Raw genomic sequence first — 25,746 nt, forward strand, 5'->3', positions numbered from 1 at the left:
ATTTGATGTAATATCCTCATAGCAGTTGCGCTGGTGATTGCAGGATCGATCATTTGTATTGGCCACGGATATATTTGCAACGGTCGCGGCGTTTGTATTTCCAGATCCCCACAAGAATATAGTATCCTAGTTCGTAGCCGTTAATGTGAGGCGTTTGTTTATTTATTGAAATAATAAAATTTATATAAAGTACATATATTTATTTAATATAATTCACAATCCAATTAATATAAGAATTCAAATCAGTATATATGACGGTATTATCGAAGCAGGGGCCGCGGTCGCTCGGGTCCGCGTACCGTATGCCGTGAAGATGCCACCGGTTCTCATGTCTTGCTACATGCATACCTCCGTAACTCGGGCATACTCCTATATCTGAACAAAAATATTTATTTGTGAAACCTTTAAGACTTACGTCCTTACCTAAGACTCCAGACAGAGACATATATATAGTCAGCCAAGATACATGCATTATTTATAAAGAGATATAAGTGGGCAATATTTATTAGCAGTATTCATTATAAACAAACAAAAAAGTGTTTGTATTAGTAGCCATTATGTATATTATTTTTAACAAAAATTAAAAATATATATAATATACTAGCTGTGCCCGCGGCTTCGCCCGCGTTGAAATTAGTGTGTCACAAAGTTTTGCCGGCAAACTTCCAGTGAAACTCTCATCAAAATCGGCTTAGCCGTTCCGTAAACCTTCCTCTTGCCGATAGTGGAGCCCTCTCTACAATGGTGAAACCGCATGAAAATCCGTTCAGTAAATTTTGAGCGAATCGATCACATACACTTTTGGGGACTTTGTTTATAATACACTAACTGTTGCCCGCGATTACGTCCTCGTGGTTATGAAGATATGTATTACTATTAAGATGTTTAACGCAAATTATGTTTTTATTTCAGTCACTTGAAATGCTTATCAAACTGAGTAACTTTTTAAAAGGCACAATTTAGTATAGTTTAATAGTTATTTTTATAAAACCTCTCTATACACCACATTTTTGGTTTTATTTTCAGGCTGTATATGTTTCATACAAACTATCAACCCCCTTAGCGATGGAATATCGTAAAATCCGTTCTTAGCGGACGTCTGCTAACTATAATCTACATCCCTGCCAAACTTTATCTTTGTCCAACCAGGATGGATAGACCATCCAGTGGTTTTTGAGTTCTCATCATGAGTGAGTCAATGACCTTTCCCTTTTATATATATAGATTACGACGCATTATTTAGACACCTCCTCACCATCTATAGAGCATACATTTTAAATTTGTGTGTATTGTGTAGATATTTATTTATTTAAAAAAAAAAATTCAAGTCTCTTACTTCAAAAACATAAGACTTTCATACAAAGTTCCGACCCCCGTTTTATCCCCTTAGGGGTTGATTTTCGTAAAATTAGTACTTAGCGGATGTTTACGCCCTATAAGGAACCTACCTGCCAAATTTCAAGTTTGTAGCTGTTATAGTTTCGGAGGTTTCGTGATGAGTGTGTCAACCTACCTTTCCCCGTTTTAACTCCAGTTGATTTCTAAAGATACATTATTTGGTCACCTTTCTCCCATCTATAGAGCATACATTTTAAGTTTCAAGTCTCTTACTTCAAAAACATAGGACTTTCATACAAACTTCCAACCCCCGTTTTATCCCTTTAAGGGTCGAGTTTCATAAAATCAGCTCTTAGCGGATGTTTACGCTCTATAAGGAACCTACTTGCCAAATTTCAAGTTTGTAGCTGTTATAGTTTCGGAGATTTCGTAATGAGGGAGTCAACCTACCATTCCCCGTTTTAACCCCAAAAAGGAGTTGATTTCTAAAGATACATTATTTGGACACCTTCTCATTATCTAAAGAGCGTACATTTTAAATTTCAAGTCTCTTACTTCAAAAACATAGGACTTTCATACAAACTTTCAACCCCCGTTTTACCCCTTTAGGGGTCGAATTTTGTAAAACCCATTCTTAGTGGATGTCTACGCTCTATAAGAAGCCTTTCTGCCAAATTTCAAGTTTGTAGCTATTATAGTTTCGGAGATTTCGCGATGAGTGAGTCAGCGTACCATCCCCCGTTTTAACCCCAAAAGGAAATTGATTTCTAAAGATACATTATTTGGACACCTTCTCACCATCTATAGAGCATACATTTTAAATTTCAAGTCTCTTACTTCAAAAATATAGAACTTTCATACAAAATTCCAACGCCCGTTTTACCCCCTTAGGGGTCGAGTTTCGTAAAATCCGTTATTACCGGATGTTTATGTCCTATAAAGAGCCTACCTGCCAAATTTCAAGTTTGTAGCTATTATAGTTTCGGAGATTTCGCGATGAGGGAGTCAGCCTACCATCCCCCGTTTTAACCCCAAAAGGGAGTTAATTTCTAAAGATACATTATTTGGACACCTTTTCACCATCTATAGAGCTTACATTTTAAATTTCAAGTATCTTACTTCAAAAACATAAGACTTTCATACAAACTTCCAACCCCCGTTTTACCCCCTTAGGGGTCGAGTTTCGTAAAATCCGTTCTTAGCGGATGCCTACGTCTTATAAGGAACCTACCTGCCAAATTTCAAGTTTGTAGGTGTTATAGTTTCGGTGATTTCGTGATGAGTGAGTGACCTTTCGCTTTTATATATATTATAGATTATAGATTAGACAGTGACTAAAAAATAAAAATTAAAGCTTACATATTAACTTCACTAATTGAAAATTATCAAACAAGTAGATAAACTTAAAAAAAATTAGACATTAAATTCGTTTAGAAATAAAACCCATAGAAATAGAATACCGTCCTCAAAATTTTCAATTTTTTTCATATGAGTATATAACTCATACAAACACCAAAAAAAAAAAATACGAAACTAGCAAAGCCTAGTATATCAAAAGTTTTCCGTTTGGATACACAGAAAAACATGGAAACAATATATAGATCAAACACAGTACCCCTTTGAGCCGCCGCAATCAGTTAAAACTCACCACTTCCGTAAACAGCGCAATACGTGTTATTTCCGCTAAAACCGATACATTTCTCATTTCCGTCCGCGTGTAAAGATATCGGGGTCAAGTCGCCGTCGAGCGCCCAACCGGTAGTCTGAAGAACAAAACCATTGAATTCAATCCCAAAGTTTTGATATAAAACAGGAAATAATAAAAGGACATGCTGGAGATTCTAGAGCACTGCTGCTAGAGCAGCTGGAAGATGAATAAGCTTATATTATACTATAATAATAATAATATAAATTATTATTCATAAATTAGCTAAGCTAACAGACATTATCCAGTCTTGTGAATTTTAAATACAATAAGCAGAAATAATCGCTACGTTTTCTAGAATCTTCCAATTTTCTGGGTTTAATCGTTATTTTTCTATCCGCTCTAGTTTGCATTTTTATAGAAATTGACAGTTTTCAGGCCATTCGCACGGATAAATTTGTCAATGCACGAAGATGGAAATTATCTGTGAAAGTAGTAAATATATTTATCGCTCTTGACAAATATTTGTATAAGCAACTGGATTTGTTATAGTACAGGCGTTTGTTATTATTGTGAGTGTCCAGTCAGTACAACATTTCATCGTAACAGGGGTAACCCAACATAGATATGGTCATTGCTATTATTTGAGTAAATTTGTTTCAAATTTGCAAAATTTAAAGAATCTGTTGGTGTGTGTGAGTGTTTGTGCACTCCTTGTGGGTCTCTCTACCGTGCCTCAGAGAGCACGTTAAGCCGTCGGTCCCGGTTGTTATCATGTACACCTGATAGCGATCGTTACTCATAGTAGGAAATATATCCGCCAACCCGCAGCGTGGTTGATTAAGCTCTGATCCTTCTCCTACATGGTGAAAGAGGCCTATGCCCAGTAGTGGTATATTACAGGCTGAAGCGTAAAGAATCTGTAATAAAGGTGGGATATTTTTGTTTGTTTTACATCATCAAACGAACACATTTAAATGTAATATTATTTAATTGGCTACTATGTTTCGTGAAAAAAGTTAGTGGATATAAAATTGTAATGTAACGTTCGAATTCTAAGAAGCAAGAAAGGGCTTGTGTTTTATTCTCGACTCGATTAACCTTATATATTTAATATTAGTGGACGAATGTTTGGAAAATAAATAAACGCAGTGGAGTCGAATGATTATTTTAAATACTTTTTTAATTTATAGTATATCATTCATACGTACGAGTGACTCTTCATAATCCTCAAATCCAATACAAGCAGGCTGTATTCCATCAACAAAAGTCACCGGTTCTTCCAATATAATAATTGCAATGTCGTTTTCTGGTCCATCTATAGTATAGTTTTCGTGTATTATATGATTCTTTACCTGAAAGTAATTATAATCACTTTTCATCATTATCATCATCATTTCAGCCTATACAGTCCACTGCTGGACATAGGCCTCCACAAGTTTACCCCAAAAGTAACGGGAACGCATGTGTTTTGCCCATAGTCACCACGCTGGGCAGGCGGGTTGGTGACCGCAGTACTGGCTTTGTCGCACCGAAGACGCTGCTGCCCGTCTTCACCCTGTGTATTTCAAAGCCAGCAGTTGGATGGTTATCCCGCCACCGATCGGCTTTCCAAACTCCTAGGTGGTAGCGGAACTGTGTTATCCCTTAGTCGCCTCCTACGACACCCACGGGAAGAGAGGGGGTGGCCATATTCTTTAGTACCGTAGCCACACAGTAATCACTTTTATGTTTTAAAAATTATTCGAAGATATTATAACATATATCATATGTTCCTATAAAAATTTGATTTAGTTTGACCCTGGAGTTTTTATTTTATGAGCATTTTACTTTGTGTTACGTACAATTAATTTCTAAAAAAAAAAATACGAATTTTCATTTAAGTTGATTGCATTTATTAACTGTATTCCGATAAGTAGGTCTTCAATGGGTTCATTCAGCTCCACATCCCTTTTTACAAGTACAAAATAGCATTTTTAATAAATTTTCCGGAGCGGGTAATTGGTTCATAGTAATTAGATTATAGATATTTTTTGAATTAGGTATTCAAATGTTACATCAAATTTGGGAGGTAAAGAAGATAAAAGAAAAGGTGTCTTTTGACAGTTGCTTTGATAAAATAATTGAACCTTAATGAATCCAAATCTGTAATTTTTGCCAGAGCAACCAGACCCACGATAAATGTTACAATAGGTTGAAATATATTATTTGGATCTTGATTTACATTATTAAATATAGCTGCTGAGTTATGTACGCAGCAGTTAGCGTTCTCCTATGACACTTCAAATAAATGGGATTGTTCGGAAGATGTTCGTCTTTAAGTACCCCTTGAGAGATCGTAGGTCAAAACCCCCACGCGCTCCACGAATATATATTACAAAAAAAAACGCAATGAATTTAAACAAAAAAGTTTATTAGAAAGAAAGAAAGACTGAGATTTTTGCTTATTGTGTTAAACTAACACTTAAAAAGTAATATTCACTCATTAAAATGAAACAACTTTCTCGGGTTTTATAGCGGTTTATTAACTTTTTTAGACGTCCGACTTTTCGGATACTTTACAGCAATCATGGTCATTAGAAGACTGGGGGAGGAGGGGTCCTATGGTCCTTGGCGATTAAATCCGAAATACTTATTTCATTATGAAGAAATATGTTGTGAAAAATATTTTTTAATGATCTGTTGGCACAGATGATACACATTTACACAAACACCACAAAGAAAACGTTAAAAGAAGTTCGTATACGTTAGCTGTTTATGGACACCACAGCTAATATTAAAAAAAAATTGTAACATTCTACAATAAATAAAAAATACTAAAAATAATTTACCTTAAAAACTTTTTCGTATTCATTCATCGAGTGAAGAGAAGTTTTTCCCAACAGAACAATCAGGTCGTCTGAGTTCGCCCACGTTCCTGAGTACTTGAGACACCGCGCCGCTACAAAAATAATAATTAATTCATTTTTGTGTACGATATTATTTCATGTATTGTATTCAATGCTTCCCAAATTTTTTATTTTTCATTTATGTACCAGTTTTTTTTTCAGAGTAATATACATTCCGAATCGGTGGTAGCTTCACTTTTAACTATAATGAACTAAAATAAATATTATCATTATCATTACAGCCTATACAGTCCACTGCTGGACATAGGCCTTCACAAGTTTACGCCAAAAATAACGTGAACTCATGTGTTTTGCCCATAGTCACCACGCTGGGCAGGCGGGTTAGTGACCGCAGTACTGGCTTTGTCGCACCGAAGACGCTGCTGCCCGTCTTCGACCTGTGTATTTCAAAGCCAGCAGTTGGATGGTTATCCCGCCATCGGTCGGCTTCTTAAGTTCCAAGGTGGTAGTGGAACTGTGTTATCCCTTAGTCGCCTCTTACGACACCCACGGGAAGAGAGGGGGTGGCTAAATTCTTTAGTGCCGTAGCCACACAGCACAAAAAATAAATATTATATAATGATAATTCAAACTGTTATTGAAGACTACTTAAAGTAAAGTAAATATTGAAAATAAATAAGTAATTTTTGATTTCGATTTATGATTTTGAGTACCCCTAGCCTGATAGCTTCTTACCTCTACTAAAAATATGTGTCGTTTCTCTAATAATCTAGCACCCAAGTCAGTTATAAGTCATAAGATTCATTGGAACTATATACTCGTATTTTAGATAAAACTAATTTTCAAAATTTCCACCATTATCAAAATAATTTTTACTGTATGTAATATATAGTACGGGGATACGTATACCATAGCTTGGGAAACGCGATTCAAGATTGTGACTTTAGGTCTATTTTGACTGAAAAAATCTAAAGACAAAAGATATGATACCTTATTTATAATATCAATACAATGGCAGTTGGCAAGGTCAAATTTATCTCTAAAAGAGATATCTACCAGTTTAGTTATGGGAGTGAATAATGGTGTTATCGCGGGGTACAGAAGTGCGTGAGAACAAAAAAAACAAAAGACAAAAAAAAAAATTAAATAATAGGTACATACACTGTTAATCATATTGCTCAATGTGCGTCAACCCGTACATACTATAGTTATATAGCTGAAAAATAATAGACAACCCAACGATTGCATTTTTCTATAGGCATATTATTGGTAGGTATTAAAATTTATTCTTTATGCTAGTAGATGGATTTAAATAAAAAAAAAATCATTTTTAATTAAATATATGTATAGTCTGAACTGCAATTTTTTGGCCACCCTTTCGTGATTGTTTTTCTAATGTACAAAAATAAAAGTAAATAATTCTCATCCATTAAGCAGATGGGTGAAGTTCATCTGTAGTTCGGATCTCTTACTCTTACATTTTCTGTAATTTTCCAATTTTCTACGTAATTTTCTTGATTTTTCATTGCATAAAAATATTTTGTAAAACGTTAGAAAACTGAATAAATATGGCTAGATTTTGTCTAGCCTTTTTGAGTTATGTGTGTGTTGTATACATTTAGCGATTAATTTTTGAATATGAGACTAGCATCAGCCATTTTCTGTGACCTCTCCGCCAAAGCGTTGTCAAGAAAAGAGTAAAAATTGACTCTCTTGCGTTCTTTTCAACTGAATTTACATTTTAAATTCAATGGTAGCTTCACATTATTTAAAATATATTACTGTACAATAAAGATAAAAAAGCGCTTTTAAAGTGCTGAACAAAGAATATTTTCATTTGAATTGATTTCATTTCAATAATAAATTTGGGATAGTAATTAATTATATATAAAGTACTGAATATAATTAATTTACAAAGGTATGTACTATAATTATCAAAAACGGAAAATTATAATTAAAATTTTAAAACATAAAAATTTGGAATGTCACTGAAAATCAGTTACCAAGTTTTACTTTGTAGACAACTGACACTCCTTTACGAGGATATTACACCAGCTTGTCTTTTTTTTAAATTCATGATTACTATTCTTATATTATTTTTAATTTATATTATTATTAAATGTTGAATTATGTTTTTGACCTCGTTTAGAATTTATAATTGCATCATTTTAGTTAAATTCCTTATATCCATTTTTAAGAAATGAGGATAGTAAAATATAGGAATATAATATATACACGTTTGTAAGACAGCTCATATCACGGTTATTTACAATTTTCCTTAAATAAAATCATAGTTCCCATGACTCAAAGCTTTATAGTATTTATTGGTCATTATAAATTTAATCATTATAAAATTGATGATTGGTGATCATAAATTCTCTACAAAAATATTTATAGGTATTTTATTATTTTTATTGGGCCAATGTGGGAAAATTTAAAAGTACAAGACAAGCCTCCACTCGTGGCTTCGGCTACATTATACTAGTTAGGAATATTCTTTGTATGTCTTTTATGCTACCTGCTAACCTCGTTATACATATTTATTTAGTTTGAGAATACTCTGTAACTTTATTTATTTAAAAGATTAAAATAAAAAATATAAAAAAAAAACAAAAATTAAATTAAAAAGTTAAGTAAATAAAACAAACCATTATGTTGTAACAATTTAAAAGTAAAATAACTTTTTAAACACGGTATCACAATCCGATAAGAGACATACACAATTATCCGGGCCGAGGAGTCTCTTTTAAAGCTGAAATTATGACATAATCACCCGTTTTCCTTAGAAAATATGACCGTCTGCTCTGTACAAAGATCTCATACATCATTTCCACGTAATAAAACATATTATAACGTCATATAAAACGCATTGAAAAGACAGAGATTTTAATCAAATTAGCATCAAAAATCCGTTGAAAAGAGAAAAAACAATATGGCGGCCTTCGCGCTTTTTTCGTGACATTTTTTTTTTTTTCTAAAAGCGTCGGACGCCGATTGTCCTAACGCTGTTAGTAAAAACTGTAATAAATATTTTCTCTTTTCCAAATTATTTTCGTTCAATTTTAGGTGTAAAAGACTTTTTTTTTATTCACTTATTTTGTGGAAAGCAATTCGAGATAATTTGTTTGCTTGGATAATGGTTAAGTATTTTGAAATGTTGATTATATATAATTTAAATTAATTGGATTCTAATAATCATAATATTATATTTGTTTACGCTATTAAAGAAACGTTATGTGTTTTTTAAATTTTAGTTTAAAAAAAGTTCATTCATTATTGGCGTCGATCATCGTAGACCAGTGGTGGTAAATGGTGGTCCGCGAAAGAGGGGAAAAACACGGAATCTCGGTCACGGAGTCACGGACTAGGGTCGACAGTCGACAACTCGCTTGCGATGCTTCTGGTGTTATGGCGTCAACAGTATGTTACATTACGTCTATCGTCAAAGTAAGTAAAAACCTGCACGACCAAATCCTGAACATGAAATCAAAAGTTTGCGGATACTCCAACAGCTACCATTTATCGCTGAAACAATATCAATGAACGGTGCTATAGCGGGTGTTATGATGCCAACAACCACGGTCGTTGCTAACGAGCGAGACGTAATATTCACTTACTATCGACCAGATTTTATGGCAGCTTCTCACGAGGTTATTAACTTATGATGATTTTTTTTTAGTATAATGTATTTAATAAATTAGTATGTTTTTCTTGTCTGAGCGTCTGTCCTCGTCAGTCTCCCTGCCGTGCTGATTTGTACTAATATTTATTTCTTATTTGGGTGTCTAGCCTTGTGAGTCTTTTTACTGTGGCTCGGAAAGCACGTAAAGCTATAGTTTATTTATATTTATTTTATTACTAGCTTTTACCCGCGGTTTCACTCGCATTGATTTTTTTTTTAAATTATTCTATGTTACTTCTAATACCTTCAAGAATATGTGTACAAAGTTTCATGATGATCAGTTAAGTAGTTTTCGCGTAAAAGCGTAACAAACAAACTTACATCCACATTTATAATATTAGTAGGGACTTACCTTACGTTACCTACGTTGATGGTGTTTTTACGTTGTATTATTTTCCCGTGTAAATCGGAGTCGGTTATTTTTTGTTGTTGTTTACTAATACAATTGTCAAAGGTAATATAAATTTATCTTACTAGTAAGAACAACATTCTCAGACATCAATGCTCCATCACAGTAGTACTGGAACTGATTTGTGTCGCTCTTAATAAATATGGCCGCAATCCAGGGGAAGATAAGTTGAGGACCACCTTCCGTTGTCGTGCATCTGTCGATCTGAAAATAAATAATACAATTAAAACGTATCCCTAAATATGTTGCTAAGGACATGAATTAGACTGTTTCAATTTCCAAATTTTTTTAACTGACTTCCATTAGGTTATCTGTTCTCTGTTTAAGTATTAATCTATGTTTAATGTCACTACAGAAACCATCGGCGCATTCGCAAAAATGCGCAGGGAAATTTTAATGAATAAAATTTTAATTTTTAATGTGTACATATTATATTTTTTTATATACGAGTACAGGTCGGCAAACAAGCGTACTGCTTACCTGATGGTAAGTGATTACCACAGCTTAAATAAGCATTGCAAGCGTGTTTCGCCCCCCTACCCCATACCCCGTAGTAGCTCTGAGAGCTAAGTAGCTCTGATTATCTTACTCACCACAGGAACACAACACTGCATAAAAGCAACTTTATTTAGCTGTGATCTTCTGTAATGTCGAGGTGTTTCCCCTGTCGCTCCAGATTTTAAGCAGTTTACTACCTACATACTTACATACTATGTTTACATTATATATTTTTTGAACAAACAATTTTTTTTGACGTTTCACTTTTTTGGCGATTTGCAGAAGACGCGAAACTTCTTTGGGTTTCGTGCCCGGTTATATATAGAAAACGGTCTTGTTCTCACAATAATGATTAGACATTTCATAGTTTAGGCTATTTTCTATACATAAAACGGCAACCATAATCTGACTGGCAAATGAAGTGTTCTAATAATTCGAGTCACTTTATTCAAATATCTTTATGTGTATGACCTACTTTTCTCTACTTTTATTTATTTTTTCTAATTAAATGCCATCTCAGCAATCAATTAATTCAGATGCAAATTATAATTCAGAAACAAATCACTACGCTAATGTCATGTCGGGTTGAGAATACACAAACGACGATCGAGAATCCAAACTCAACTAAAATTTTGACACATTTTATGATCTGTGTTAAAATTAAAAATAAAATACTCACAAGTTAACTTAACTCGTATATTTAAACCCGTATTCAAAACTTGTATAGTTACTCGAATGTTTAAAGGCAAAATAAATTCAATCAGAGGTCTCATATGTATATCTGTGAAATAATCTTGACAGCGCAATCTAACAGACGGCACAACGCCGTCTATTAGTAAATGAAGGAACTAAATACAATAGTATTTGACTCGGTCACGCAACGCCATCTATTAGTAGATAAAGGAACTGAATACATTATTTTTTATATACAATCAATATTAATCTTTTACTCATTGTGGAAATTTCAATGTTACTTCTATACATATTCATATTCTATATATATATATATATATATATATATATATATATATATATATATACGTATGGCAAAATGTATTATGTACAATAATTACACGATTTCATAGTTTCCCGCAACACGTGCTAAACGAAATGGCGTCACATTTTAATTTTATATTTCAATACCGTTAACGTTTTTATTGACGTTTTTGTTCCGTTATTAAACATATACTTATTTAAAACTATTAAATAAGATAATTGTAGTTATACTCATTACTTAATTATAATATTTAACTATAAAATTATTTTTATGTTCTTTAAGCCTTGACTAAGTGAGCAATTAATTTGCATACGTAATTATTCAATTGAAACGATTGTTTCGAATTTTATACTTATTTATTACTACGCAGTAAATTAGATATTTTAACTATTGTAATTCTTTTAGAATAAATCTAGTCTTACGTAGATGGTATTTTATTTGTACATTTGTCAAAAATATGTTAAAAATTAATAGCGAACTGCTGCTGTGCGTGCTAGTCATCACTACATTACAAAAACTACTGAATAGATTTGAATTAAATCTTCTAAACTTAACTGACTATTCTCTAAACAAAATTATCAATATATAATAGTGTAATCTTTCATACTTTGACATATTTTTCTCATCGTGACGTAAATCGTATTTTTATATAATGAAGAAACATATTAAATAAAATATTATTAAGATATATGTATTCAAGTCAGTAAGTTAGTTAGTTTAGTCTATTGCAGTCTAATGCTAGACATATGCCGGCAATCTAACGTAGATCGTCGGTAGCGGGCGTAGGACGTCCACGCTGCGTTTACAAATTGTAGCAATATAATATATTCATTTATTGCGGCGGCTTATATGCGGTGGTGTGGCGAACTACAGGGCACTACACCTTGGGACACCGAGGTTGCTCCAGGAAGTCGTCGGCAACGTGATGGGTCTGCTAGGCTTCCTTAAGGAGCTAGGCTGGCACGAATAGTGCCCACCAGCCGATCACGCAAAAAAGGTGCACCAAGACGTCGAGTTGCGGAAAAGAGCCCGTGAACAACAACAATATATTCATTTAACATAGGTATATTTGCAAAACCTAAACTTATAATAAAGTACAATTCTAGGAAAACTTCAAAAATGTTACTGTCCCGAAACAAACAAACAGAAATTATAAAAAAAAAAATTTTTAGTTCTATTACTCACACAAAAACTAAAATACTAAAAAGTTTAGTTATCTCTCATGTACACATACCATACCTACCTTACCATTTTATTATATACACAAATGAGTAATAAAAGTTATTAACCCATCAATTGGATAACTATTATTATAAACTAATTTAGTATAGTCGACGAAGTTTACATTATTTATAAGCCTAGTCATTAACACCTAAATAAAATAGAATATAATATATTAAAAAAAACAACACATTTAGCAGTTAATATAAAAAATATGAACGTCAAACAAAAGCCCGCCCTTAATTATTTAGACGACCCTGAAAATTCGTGAGCGAAACATTTTTGATACGGATTTATGAAGAAAAATTAATGGATATGGCATGTATAGAATTAGAATAATATTTTGAAAACAAAAAGGCGTTAAATTTAACCACATATACAATATACCATTTTGAGCCAAATACAAAAATTAATCACTAAAGTAGAAACAGTACCTTAGTCATTAGATCAGTTTTTAGTTTTGCGATTTAGTTTTAAGTAATTTTAACTTTTTTTTTTATTTAGTACATTAAATATGCGTATTTAATAGTAACTTAGTATTATTAATTAAAGTATATTTTGAATCGAATTGGAACAAAAATAAAACAAATGTAGTCATAAAAAATAACAGAACTCAACGTTGCCAAGTAGATTTTTTAGTAGTAGCTGAGTATCGGTTATCGTAGCTTATGGAGGTCAATGACATTAGTAGCATCACTCCCTATCAGCACAGCGCGTCCTCAGCAGGTCTGACTACCTCCGTCACCACAGGAAGACAACACTACTTGAATACAGTATTATTTATCTGTGATCTTCTGTAAAGTTGAGGTTCTTCCCCAGTCGGCTGCTTCAGACTTTAAGCGGGATATTCCCTATTGTGTCCTACCTCAATATGTAATATTAGGGCCTGTTTCACTAGTTATGGATTTATTTGACGGATGACGATATCCAACAAATATGAGGTTTTTTAACCATCGAATTCAACTTTATTAATGTGTATTTCTTTCCGCAAATATGTATCTAAAACTTGTACTTGGTTAATTGAGGTGAAATAATCTACCTCCTGCTGTTAAAATTTAATCGTAACTTATTGGTAGGATAAACCTCAGCCATAACTGGTGAAACCCTTTGTCTTTTATAGCTTCAAATGTCACCTCCATATTTATCAGACATTGTACGCTATCCTATCGTGTTCAGCAAGTATCCAGCGGGTGATTGATGGGCCGGCTCGCGTGATGCGAACTATCGCTACACGGGCTTTGAGAGGAAAGTCGCATGTTTTGCTAGATTTTATAACTATACTTGTTTCGACCTGCAATTTCGTTAATGGAAATAAAATTTAATTTTATTTATTACTTTATTCAAGTAGGCTTCGAAAGCACTGTTGATTCGGTATTTTACAAATTAACGTTATATTAGTTTTAATTAATTAATTATTTAACGTTAATCAACAAAGTACAATCAGTTCGAAATGTATTCTGCAACGAAGAATCAGAAAGAAACCCACAGTTATTTTTTCAAAAATACTGTGTTCCATTATAAAACTAGCGACTCGCCCCGGCATCACACGGTTGCAAAAAACTATCAGTGTTCCTCTGATATATTATGCATGTATTATACGTATAAACCTTCCTCTGGAATCACTCTATTTACTAAAGAAAACCGCATCAAAATCCATTGCGTAGTTTTAAAGATCTAAGATACAGACAGCGGGAAGCGACTTTGTTTTATACTATATAATGATTATCAATATCTTTCATGAAATACCGCGTCATTAATCCAAACATTTTTATCATTAATATAATTTTGAACAGAATATACTTTCGCGATTAAATTATTTTTAACATAAATAAATCTTAAATAGTAAGTTTGAATATTCTGGTAAATGTAAAATTTAACAAAGCTTATTAAGAGAGATTAGATCTAAAATAAAAAAAGTTTATTACTTACTAGACATAGAATTTTGACGTTAGCTCCATACAAATTGTGTCAAAAATAAATATCGCTAGTAACAGTAAACAGAACCAAATAATATTATTGAAAACGACTATTATATGTCTTCCTTATCGTTCATTACATTAAATAAATTTAGTTAATAATTAAATCGAATTTATTTTCAAATATATAATTACATGATATGTACTATTATTAATTCTGCTAATAAATAATATCCAACAAAGCCACAGCGGTTCTCGCTGGCTGGGTTTCGTTAGTTTTAGTATAAGAATTAGTCTGTAAATAATATTTTAAAACTATAATAATTACCTTATGTTAAATTTAAATTACAAATCAGCTTAAATTTATACGCATTTTATATGTTGTAAATATAAATCTATTTTAAGGAAATAGTGTACTAAATGTTACTAAGTTATACTATACAGATGTGTTAAGTAGTCGTCCCTGTTCCACATCGCTCGTAATATCCCACTACTGGGCATAAGGCCCTTTTCCCATGTAGAAGAAGGACTAGAGCTTAATCCACCGTGCTGTTGCAATACGGGTTGGCAGATATATTCGCCTCGCCCGATCATACTTTTCGTAACGCTCTCGTTACGCATTCACCAGCCAACTCCCCAAGTCAAGCAAGCGTAAAGAAATTTTACTACGAAAATACTTTAGGTAAGACTAACAACGTTTACCACAGATTACTATTCTCAATTTATGAGTTGAATTTTTTTTTTTTAGGGACGAAGCGAAAGAAGTATGTAAGGATCGTAGCAAGTGGAAAGAAGTGGTCTCTGCCTACCCCTACGGGAAAGAGGCGTGATTATATATATGTATGTACTATTCTCAAGGACTAAAAAAAATACAATCTTCATTTATCTGGCTTCAGTATCTGTTATAAGGTACAAATGATATTTCTATATACCTAATCATTAATGTACATAATTAGATTTGTTATAGTATTATTGTAACTAAGTCTATTGCATATTTTTTCTGATTAATTTCACGCAAAATATTTCGACTCAACGCGTATCAAAAGATCCGATTATTGAAGCTCGTTATTGTTAAAGCATCACGCTCAAAAGTTTAAAGGATTATACGAATATGTTTTGACAATTTTCGACGTAAAAAATTCGGCGGAAAAAAAACATTTTTTATTACAAGATAATAGCCATTAACAAATTGAAATGGTGTAGCTTTTAATATATTTTTTAAACTCTAAATCTCTTTTTATATTTCGTCGTATAGTATCTATATTATTTATTAAATATTTTTTAATTGATCAGCCTGTATCTTGTTGAATATAATAATATTTTTTAGTTATTATATTATGTATATATATATACTTAAGATTTTTTTTTAGTTTAATGTAATTTATCTGTTAAATATAGCTTAACTATTTATATTTATACTAATGTAGTCATTATCGTTACAATTTGTTTTTGCTATGTACTTGTTGAATAAGTAAGTTATTAAAAACTTTTATCAAATGGAATACGGAGAACAAAGATCGCTCTGTCGTTCACCAACGAGATGGGCAGACCAAATCAAAAACTCATCTACCACTAAGTTTTACACGGTCGTAATAGATGCCGTGGACAGCGACCGGTGGAGGCGAATCATCCGCTCCAGATCCAACCCTGATGCTGACCACGATACTCCGATATGAGGGACGAACAAGAGAGATTGGATTAAATGGATTCTTCTTCTACATACATGCATTCGGAGAGCACGTTAAGATGGCTGTCCTGTCTGTCTGTTAGTCATAGTAGGGAATATAGACGCCAACCCGTAGTGAAGCAGCCTAGTGTATTACGCTTCTATTCTTATGCTACATGGAGAAAGAAGCCTAGCAGTGGGATGTTACAACCTGAATCATGAATTGATTTTTAAGTATACCTTAGTAATTTTAGGCAAATGAATGTCTCGCTGTTCGATATTTTCGCTGTTCTCGCTGTACGACTTTAGAAATTAAATATTAATATCGATTTTGAATTTTCAGAAGTAATTACAAAGAAATCTTATTATTAAATGAGAATGGTGCGAATATTTTGTTTTCATTTCATATTATAAAATAAAGTCGCTTCCCGTTGTCTATACGCTTGGATCTTTATAACTGCGCAACGGGTTTTGATGCGGTTCTTTTTAATAGATAGAGTAATTCAAGAGAAAGGTTTATATGTATAATAAATGCATAATATAGTAGATAAACACTAATTATTTTAGAGGTTTCTAACGTATCTTTTGTTGTAGATACTATTTAGTATCAGCATTGCAGTCGTGCGAAGCCAGGGCAGGTCGATAGTAAAGTTACAAAACTATAATAAGAGTCTACTGTCCCTTGACATAAAAATATCAAAATATTTTATTATTAAATAAATTATAACTTCAAAAGGAATATATTAATTCAAAACTATAATAAAATTGTATATAAATATGTAAAACAATAACAAGCATTATAAAAACCACATTACATTTTAATTATATATTAATTTTTCAAGAAAAGCAAACTACCTGTATCATATACATTTATTTTAGTAAATACGACTTGATTTAACCTTGACAATCTGATATAATGTTCTATACCTTACAACCTTTGCAAAAAACATGGTATTGACAAATTGAGGTGGGATAAAATAAATTATTGCTCAACTTTCATACCGAGTTAACTGTGGGTAAAGTTACTACGACATTTCGTTGCTTCGTTAAGCCCATTTATATTAAATTCAAAAGCATTACAAAAGCAAGTACGTGATTGATGATTATCGCGATCATAAACAGTTCTAATTAAGATTTATTTTAGCAAAGCGCAATTTACTTACGTAAATACTGCCATTGTTATCGTTATTCTCACGTTGAATTGTTTCAGTATCTTTAACTTGATAAAATTCATAATTCTTCTCATTAAAATTATTTGGTTTATCTGTAGGATTTATTTCTATGTATTCATTTGTTGTATCTTTATAAAGATCTATATAGTCAACTACGGGATAGTCTGTACTGTTGTCATCGATATCATCATCAGTTTCAAAATAAATGTCCGGTATTTCGTTTTCATGGACTCTGTTTGGTTTTTTATTAGTTTTATAATTATTTAATTCGTTATCAATGTCATCACCTTCCGTTATTCTCAATCTATCATCGTCATCTACAGTTGATTCTATATAATCACTTACATACGATTCAACAGAATCACCTACAAATGTATTGGCTGATTGGAAAGAATCATCTTCAACACTTGTATCTTTAGGCTCTGTTGCTAAATATTCCTCATCAATATTATCCAGGGCATCTTCGATAATAACTGTTTTCACGTGTATCGATGTTTTGTTGTCGATGTTTTTGTAAATGTTGATTGGGTGTCCAAAACTGTGATTACGGCCTAGTTCTTCTTTGAGAAAACTTGATACGCCACTTAAAATGCTCTTTAAATTTTCGTCTTCAATATGTACATTCTCGAAGCCTGATACCACGACACCACTGCCTTTAGTTACATTGAAATTACTATCATCCACAAAGAAACTATCAAAAAAAGATCCGAGGCAATCAAAATACGAATCACATTCACTCTTAACAAGAACAACGTTCATTAACGTAAATACTAAAAACTGAACTTTTTCTAATTTCATCTTTTTCTTATTAATAAATCGGTTTTGATATGAGTAAAAACGTTAACACGTCATGCATGAGAACAAACAAATGCAAGCTTCTTCGTAGTTTTAGTACTAAGTACGTTTTGAAATATACTGTTAAATTTTATTTCAAGTACATAAAGCTCAAATTCCTTTGATATTGTTGGAGTGACCTTACCTTGAGAATTTCGTGATACAATTGACTTTGATGAATTATTATGATCAATGTGTGGACGATAGGCTATTCTCGGTACATATAAACTTCGAGCTTAGAACTTAAGACTTGACCATTATTTTTGTAAATATTTAATAAAATTTTATAATTTGTATTTAAACTAGCTTTGCCCGCGACTTCGCCCGCGTAGAATTTAACAAAATAATTATTGTTCAGTTCGCAGTTATAAACAAAAAATCTAAAATAAAAGTAGCCTAAGCTACTACTTATTACATCAGCTGAAAGTCCCGACAAAATCGGTCCAGCCGGATTTAGCTGAAGATTAGCCGGAATAAACAGACAGACAGACAGACAAAAATTATAAAATAATGTTATTCTGGTATATTTACCGTATATGTATATACATAAATTTAGTAAAAAGTGGCTATTTTAATATAGATTAACAGACGTTTTGCCGTATTGGTCACAGTAACGGGCTATTACGTTAGCCATCATGGATGCTGTTCCCACTCATGATAAATGTTCCTATGGACTATTTAGATATTTATCGTAGTATAGTAGTTTTGTGTAATCTCTGTATGTTTCCAAAATATAATTATTAAGTATATTTTGGATCGCCAAGAAATGTTCTTTTCTGCTAGGTAGCGTTGGATCTAAACAGTTAATTTATTTATTTAATTCATAATGCAACACAAAATTAAAAAATGAGTACTATTTATTTATAATGTTTTGTTTTTTTTCTATTGAATCTCAAACGGTTTTCTAGGAACATTTAGCTATATGTGCCCGCTACGGAAAAAAGCTTGTAAGTCTAAAGTACATTAAATAATATACATAGTCATGTACATTTTTATTTCAACAATATAAGCAAAAAAGTCTATAACGAGTATGATTAATAATTTCACTAAACTCATTCAACTTAATATAATGTCATATTTTTTAATTACAAATAAAATAAAGCTTATAATATAATAATAATAATTAGATAAATAACATTAAACTAAAAAACCTTAAGTATATATATATATACATAATATAATAATTAAAAAATATTATTAAAAGGAGTCCCTTTAGGCAAGGTTCCAAAGATACTGGCAGCGTTCCCCCTTTGAATAGCTAGACTAATTCTTTGTCCGAAGTAGCTGCCAGCTCTTCGGTCTCCTGTGACGTCGAATAACCTTTTCGATATTTCCTTAAAAAGGGTTATAGCACTAGGACCCCACGGACCAAGGGTCTCGACACCGAATGGGACAAAATCATATTCGGAGCCTAGACCCCTGTATTTGTCTGCTTTTGTTTTTTCCGCCGCTTCACAAGCCGCACCAGCTCTGTTGTTGGTTCCATGTAGATGGGAAGGGGCCAGCGTGTCTGAACAGGTTGCATCCCATACCAGCACCCGGCCCATCTTCCATGGAATCAAACTCATACCGTCCGGTCTCTTGCCATCGTCTCTTGCAATACCAGTCGGCTCAAGTAGACTTGGCACGTTGACGGTGGCAAGGGACCGGCGTATGATATCGTTAAGTGCGGCATGTCTCGAGAAGCGGCCTGCACTTTTTAGGCATGACAGACCGTGATGTCCTAGCTTATCGACATCACTGCCACAGGGACATTTATGAGGAGCGCAGACCGGAACCCCAAGCCGTAGACAGGTTGCGATTCGGAGCGTGTCAGGCTCAAGAAATGTTCCTGTATTTGTCGAAGGGTACGCGTGAAGCCAGTAGCCGGCCTCATGCGTACCCACGGCCAAAAGCCTAGCACGCGCCGAGCCTGTACTACAGCTTAAAAGATTTTCATAAGTCAATTTGCAGTTTATGTCTTCCCAGCTCCTCTGTGAATTTGGAGAAACTGGAAAATTTTGACCTGGGCATGCAATTAAGAAAGCGTTTCTAGCTTCTTCCAAACCAGCAATCTCAAAGTTTGAAGGGGATGCCCTTAAAATTTTACTTATGAAAAAAATAAATATACATTTTGCAGACGATGTCATAATTTATGTGAACAAGGTTGTTATTGTAATTTAAATTAAAAAAAAACAGAAGCAAAATAATATTAAAATGTAGTAATATCATATTCTAATTAGTCAAAAAATACTCAACTACGTTATTATTACATTAAATAATAGTGTGTTTTTTATATATATTCTAGGTCGGCAAACAAGCGTGCGGCTCAGCTGATGGTAAGCGATTACCGTAGCTTATAGACGTCTGCAACGCCAAAAGCATAGCAAGCGCGATGCCGACCTTATCCCCAATGAATTCTAGTCACCTTAATCACCAACCGGATTCCAACACTTCTTGAAAACAGTATAATTTAGCTGTGATCTTCTATTAAGTTGAGGTACTCGGGTCGGGCTGCTCCAGATTTTGAGCAGGATATTTCGTGCCGTGCACTACCTCAGTTAAGCTAGCTTGTCCTACTAATCCTATTAGCCCATTATAAACGTGAATGTTTTTGAGGATGTAAGGATGGGTGGTTGAATGAATATTCGTTACTCTTTCACTGAAGTGAACTGCTTCTAAAAAAACGTGGTTCGCAGATAACTAGAAATCCAGAATTACACATGAACTCCTTTTTAAGCCGATATTCTCAAGAGATCACAAAGAGAGAGAGAGAAAAGCGGTGAGGAGAGACAAGGACAGAGATCCAAATCGGAAAGAAATATTTGCAGATATACAAATATCCGAGCGCAAATATCCAACCCGCAAACTGTCGGTGTCTTAGGCGACTACTCGCACCACTACACCAGAGCGGTTTTTAGTTATTAATTTAATTATTTAATAAAACATTTAATGTTTTTGATTCATCATCATCATCATTTCAGCCTATCACAGTCCATTGCTGGACATAGGCCTCAAAAAGTTCACGCGAAAAATGGCACGAACTCATGTGTTTTGCCCATAGTCACCACGCTGGGCAGGCGAGTTAGAGACTGCGGGGCTGGTTTTGTCGCACCGAAGACGCTGCTGTCCGTCTTCGGCCTGTGTATTTCAAAACCAGCGGTAGAATGGTTAACCCGCCATCGGTCAGCTTTTTAAGTTCCAAGGTGGTAATAAAACTGTGTTATCCCTTAATCGCCTCTTACGACACCCACGGGAAGGGAGGGGTTGGCTATATTCTTTAATGCTGTAGCCACACAGCATGTTTTTAATTAATAAATATTTTTTTAATTATTGAAAATGTTTAATTCGGCGTTTTTATCGGAAAATACCACATTTTTAGACTAGTGCACAAAGTTCGAAGGCCACAACGGACTCCTAAAGTCGATATAAAAATAAGGTCCATCAGAGCCTTATCTTTTCCACGTAATTAAGCAGCCGACGATTTCCGATAAATCTAACCCATTTCATCTTTCCTTTAGTGAGGATTTGAGTATTAGTACTCGTAATGTAATAATCAGTCTAACAAAATATGAATCAAACAATATTAGTATACTCTCTATAAATTTCTCTCCTAATGCCACAATATTATTTATAAACTAAACAAAGTAGAACAGGATAACAACAAAAAAATTAAAAAAAATGGAAATCGAGATCTTATTCTGTAGCAAATTGCGGTAAGTCCCGTAAAAGTGTTGATAGTGGCCGTGAAAATTTAAAAACTTGTATAACATAATAATAATTTGCACAGTGATAATTCAAAAGTTGGACTATTGTCAAATCAAATCACAATAACTTTATTCAAATAGGTTCGAAAAAGCTTCGAAATGTAGATTTTGCAAAGAAAAATTGGTAAGAAACTCCGCAATTATTCTTTTAATAATTGTGTTTGCTCGCAAACGAAAAAAAAAACCGACTTCAATTACATCGACGAGTAATACAACGTATATCGACGAAAAAATAGTCAAGTAACTACGAGTTATCAAAGATTACTCAAAAAGTAGTTATCAGATCTCAATAAAATTTATATGTGACACATGACAAACATCAGCTTTCGATTAAATTAAAAATTATTAAAATCGGTACACCCAGTAAAAAGTTATTGCGGATTTTCAAGAGTTTCCCTCGATTTCTCTGGAATCCCATCATCAGATCCTGGTTTCCTTATCATGGTACTAAACTAGGGATATCTTCTTTCCAACAAAAAAAGAATTATCAAAATCGGTACACTCAGTAAAAAGTTATTGCGGATTTTCAAGAGTTTCCCTCGATTTCTCTGGGATCCCATCATCAGATCCTGGTTTCCTTATCGCAGTACTAAACTAGGGATATCTTCTTTCCAACAAAAAAAGAATTATCAAAATTGGTACATCCAGTAGAAAGTTATACGGTATAATACAACGTAGGTCGACGAAAAAAGCGTCAAGTAAAAACGCATTATTAGATATAACTCGAAAAGTAGTTGTTAGATCTCAAATAAATTTAAATGGGACCAATTGGCACACACCACCTTTCGATTAAAACCAAATTTGTCGAAATCGGTCTACCCGGTCAAAAGTTCTGATGTAACATACATTAAAAAAAAAAAATAGTCGAATTGAGAACCTCCTCCTTTTTTGGAAGTCGGTTAAAAATAATATGTAATCAGTCTTTTACTACAAAATTAGAAATATCTTGCATGAAATACAGCTAAACTAAGTCCATAGAGCTTTACCATCAATATAATCCTGCACCGAATAATACGCTTTATCTATTAATTTCTTTTTAATTAACACTATAAATTTATTTTGAGACGATTGCAAAATAGGTTAGGGATTTTATTATTCATGCATATAACATAACCCAGAAAGAAAACGTTTACTTAGCGCAGACGGAAACTTATGCATCTACGAGTACAGAGGTTTTAAGTTATTTGTTTTCGTTATATATATTTATCTGATTTATACTATACTTATTATATTTAAAAAAAGTTTAAGTAATATTATCTGAAATTACATGACATAACTACCATCCCTTATCAATCACTTATTTAACCTCACCCGAAGGACGAGTGTAGGATTTCCAAGGATTTAATCCCAGACTCGAGCAACCCTACTCCCCAGTGTAATCATCCAATTAGTTTCAAAAAGGCCGTCATCCGATATTGAAACAGAATGAAAAGAGTAGTTGTGTTTTTTTCTCAACGAAACGACTATAATTTACAACGACTTGTAATGAAATGAGGCTATCATTAATATAGTTAAGTCAACCAAATTTATATATTAATACGTATGTGAAGCAAAAACTTTGTATCCCTTTTCACGAAAATTGCACGGACGGAGGAGTATGAAATTTCGCACTCTTATAGTTTACGTTAAGATGGAGTATAGATTACTAATATTTTTTTTAAATTATAAATAAAAATATATTAAATCAATAAAAGAAGCATTTCACACACTACTATGTATTTGACACACACACATATATACTCTTTTATGGTCGATTATGGTCGAATTATGGTCGAATTTCGACCACTGGGCGACCACTAGGTCACATTACTAGGAGTAACTTAAAAACTATTATAGACACATTCGACCAATGACAAGTATTTGTTTTCTAATATAAAAATAACTACCAAAATCGATTCACTCAACAAAAAGTTGATTTTGGTAACGTTGGTTTGCTTGGTGGAAAGCAATCGAATTAAGAACGGCCTTTTTTAAGTCACTTAACAAATAATACTTACATTTTCCAAATAAGTTTGTGTGCTTAACAGAATCCCTGGAACCATTTCAACGTCTTTCTTATCTGTTGTCGTCAGCTTACTCTCATCGACCAGATCATTCATCTCATCTATTTTAGATTCATCGATATTGAAATAATAATTGACTGTTTGCTTTTCATCCGGTACTTCACTATAGTCTTTTATTTCTACGATTTTCACGCTTCTCTTCGTCTTGCCATTTTCAACGTCATTAAAATCAAAATAATCTTCGTTGTTAACATCAGTTGTCGTTTCGTACACACTCGTCGTAAAGTCGTTAAATTCCGTTGTTTCTTCGACAATCGTCCAATTTTCCATTTCCGATCTCTTAGGGATGTGCGTTATCGTTATATTTGCGTTTATATAGTTATGCACATCTCGCCAATACTTCGTACTGCATAAGAACATCACTATTATCAGTAGCATCACGATTAGTATCATTAGGACCAACAGTTTTATTATTAACTTTAAAATGGAATTTAACTTCATGTTTGAAACAGATTCGACCTGTCGTTAGTTTCAAGTCTAAATAGTCACTAGCAAATAAAAGTTACAGGATCAATAAAAAACAAAGACACAACAAATATGGTGTTCAAATCGTTTATGTAACAATGGGTGACACAACGAATCCATACTAGTCATGAAAATGATGTTTAATTATTTTTATGTTCTTTATCACCTTGAGCAAATTTAACATTAGCATTGTTCAGTGGCGTAGCGAGGGTGTGGGGCAGGGGGCATCATGCCCCGGGCGTTACTCACAAAGGGGCGCTAAATGGTCCGCAAAACAAAATATGCCCCGGTGTTATGCCCCGGGCGCGAGTTAAGCTCGCTACGCCACTAGTATTGTATAAAATTTAAATCAAAATGAAATAAAATGTCTAACTACAATCCATAACTTAACCTACAAATAAATATTCAATATTAATACTAATAAATATCCTAATATTTAAAAGCTTATTGAGTCAGTCAGTCAATTAGAAGCTTTGGATTAGTGACTGTACTTACTTTTAGATCACAATTTTACAAATCTCTATTTAGTTATATATAATTGAAACTGAACACAACTTTATGTAGAGATCTAATCCCAGCTTTATTATTCTTAGTATCTATTTTAAGATACCATCTTGAACTTTGATTAAATTTGAATTATATAAAGTACCTTTATAGTTTCACATTACTGAGGTTTAATTTTATCTTTTGAAGATCTGCGCTCTGTCTTTCGTTTACAAGATAAAACAAATCTACCCTATCTATCTTTATCTATAAATCGTTCGATCGGAGACATAATACCGTTCAGATTCAATCTAATTGCTCAAACGTCTGATCTTATTTCGTTCTTTGAATACGAAAGCGACAATTTTAAATTTGATTAAAAGTCGTAATTTGTCGGCTGCTAGCGAATAAAGATTTACGAAACTTTGATGTAACTATCTTTGAAGTCTGAGTATAACGACTGACTGTTTTCTGTATAAATATCGTAATATTAGGCCTTTATAATCTTTTTTTTATAGAGTAGGAGGCAAACGGACAGTTAGCTCTTTTTTTTATACCACTAGGTTGACAAACAAGCGTACAGCTTACCTGATGGTAAGACATTACCGTAGCTTATAGACGCCTGCAACACCAGAAGCATCGCAAGCGCGTTGCCGACCCAATCCCCAATCCCCTCCAGGAGCTCTGGTCACCTTACTCACCAACAGGAATACAATACTGCTTGAAAACAGTATTATTTAGCTGTGCTCTTCTGTAAGGTCG

General features: G+C 33.2%; 1 protein-coding gene across 1 annotated transcript; it reads right to left on the reverse strand.

Annotated features, from left to right (window-relative positions):
- Positions 1-185: 185 nt before the first annotated feature.
- LOC123664629 lies at positions 186-24,429 on the reverse strand. The gene is made up of 8 exons (XM_045599147.1): positions 23,971-24,429; positions 17,417-18,131; positions 10,404-10,426; positions 9,989-10,127; positions 5,815-5,924; positions 4,195-4,338; positions 2,987-3,101; positions 186-375 (listed from the first exon to the last, which is right to left on the reverse strand). Exons 1-8 carry the CDS (start codon positions 24,427-24,429, stop codon positions 200-202), a joined length of 1,881 nt encoding a protein of 626 aa, XP_045455103.1. The 3' UTR covers positions 186-199.
- Between the last annotated feature and the right edge of the window lie 1,317 nt (positions 24,430-25,746).

The sequence above is a fragment of the Melitaea cinxia genome, chromosome 22 (genome assembly GCF_905220565.1).
Source record: "Melitaea cinxia chromosome 22, ilMelCinx1.1, whole genome shotgun sequence".
Classification (NCBI taxonomy): Eukaryota; Metazoa; Arthropoda; class Insecta; order Lepidoptera; family Nymphalidae; genus Melitaea; species Melitaea cinxia.

Bases quoted from the DNA above. Each gene is read 5' to 3' on its own strand.
- LOC123664629 (XM_045599147.1), bottom strand. From the start codon at position 24,429: ATGATACTAATCGTGATGCTACTGATAATAGTGATGTTCTTATGCAGT. The intron at 10,427-17,416 runs GTGAGAATAACG...TGCTTATTTAAG, and splicing joins AGATACTGAAACAATTCAAC to CTGTGGTAATCACTTACCAT. The intron at 4,339-5,814 runs GTAAATTATTTT...AATTACTTTCAG, and splicing joins AATACGAAAAAGTTTTTAAG to GTAAAGAATCATATAATACA.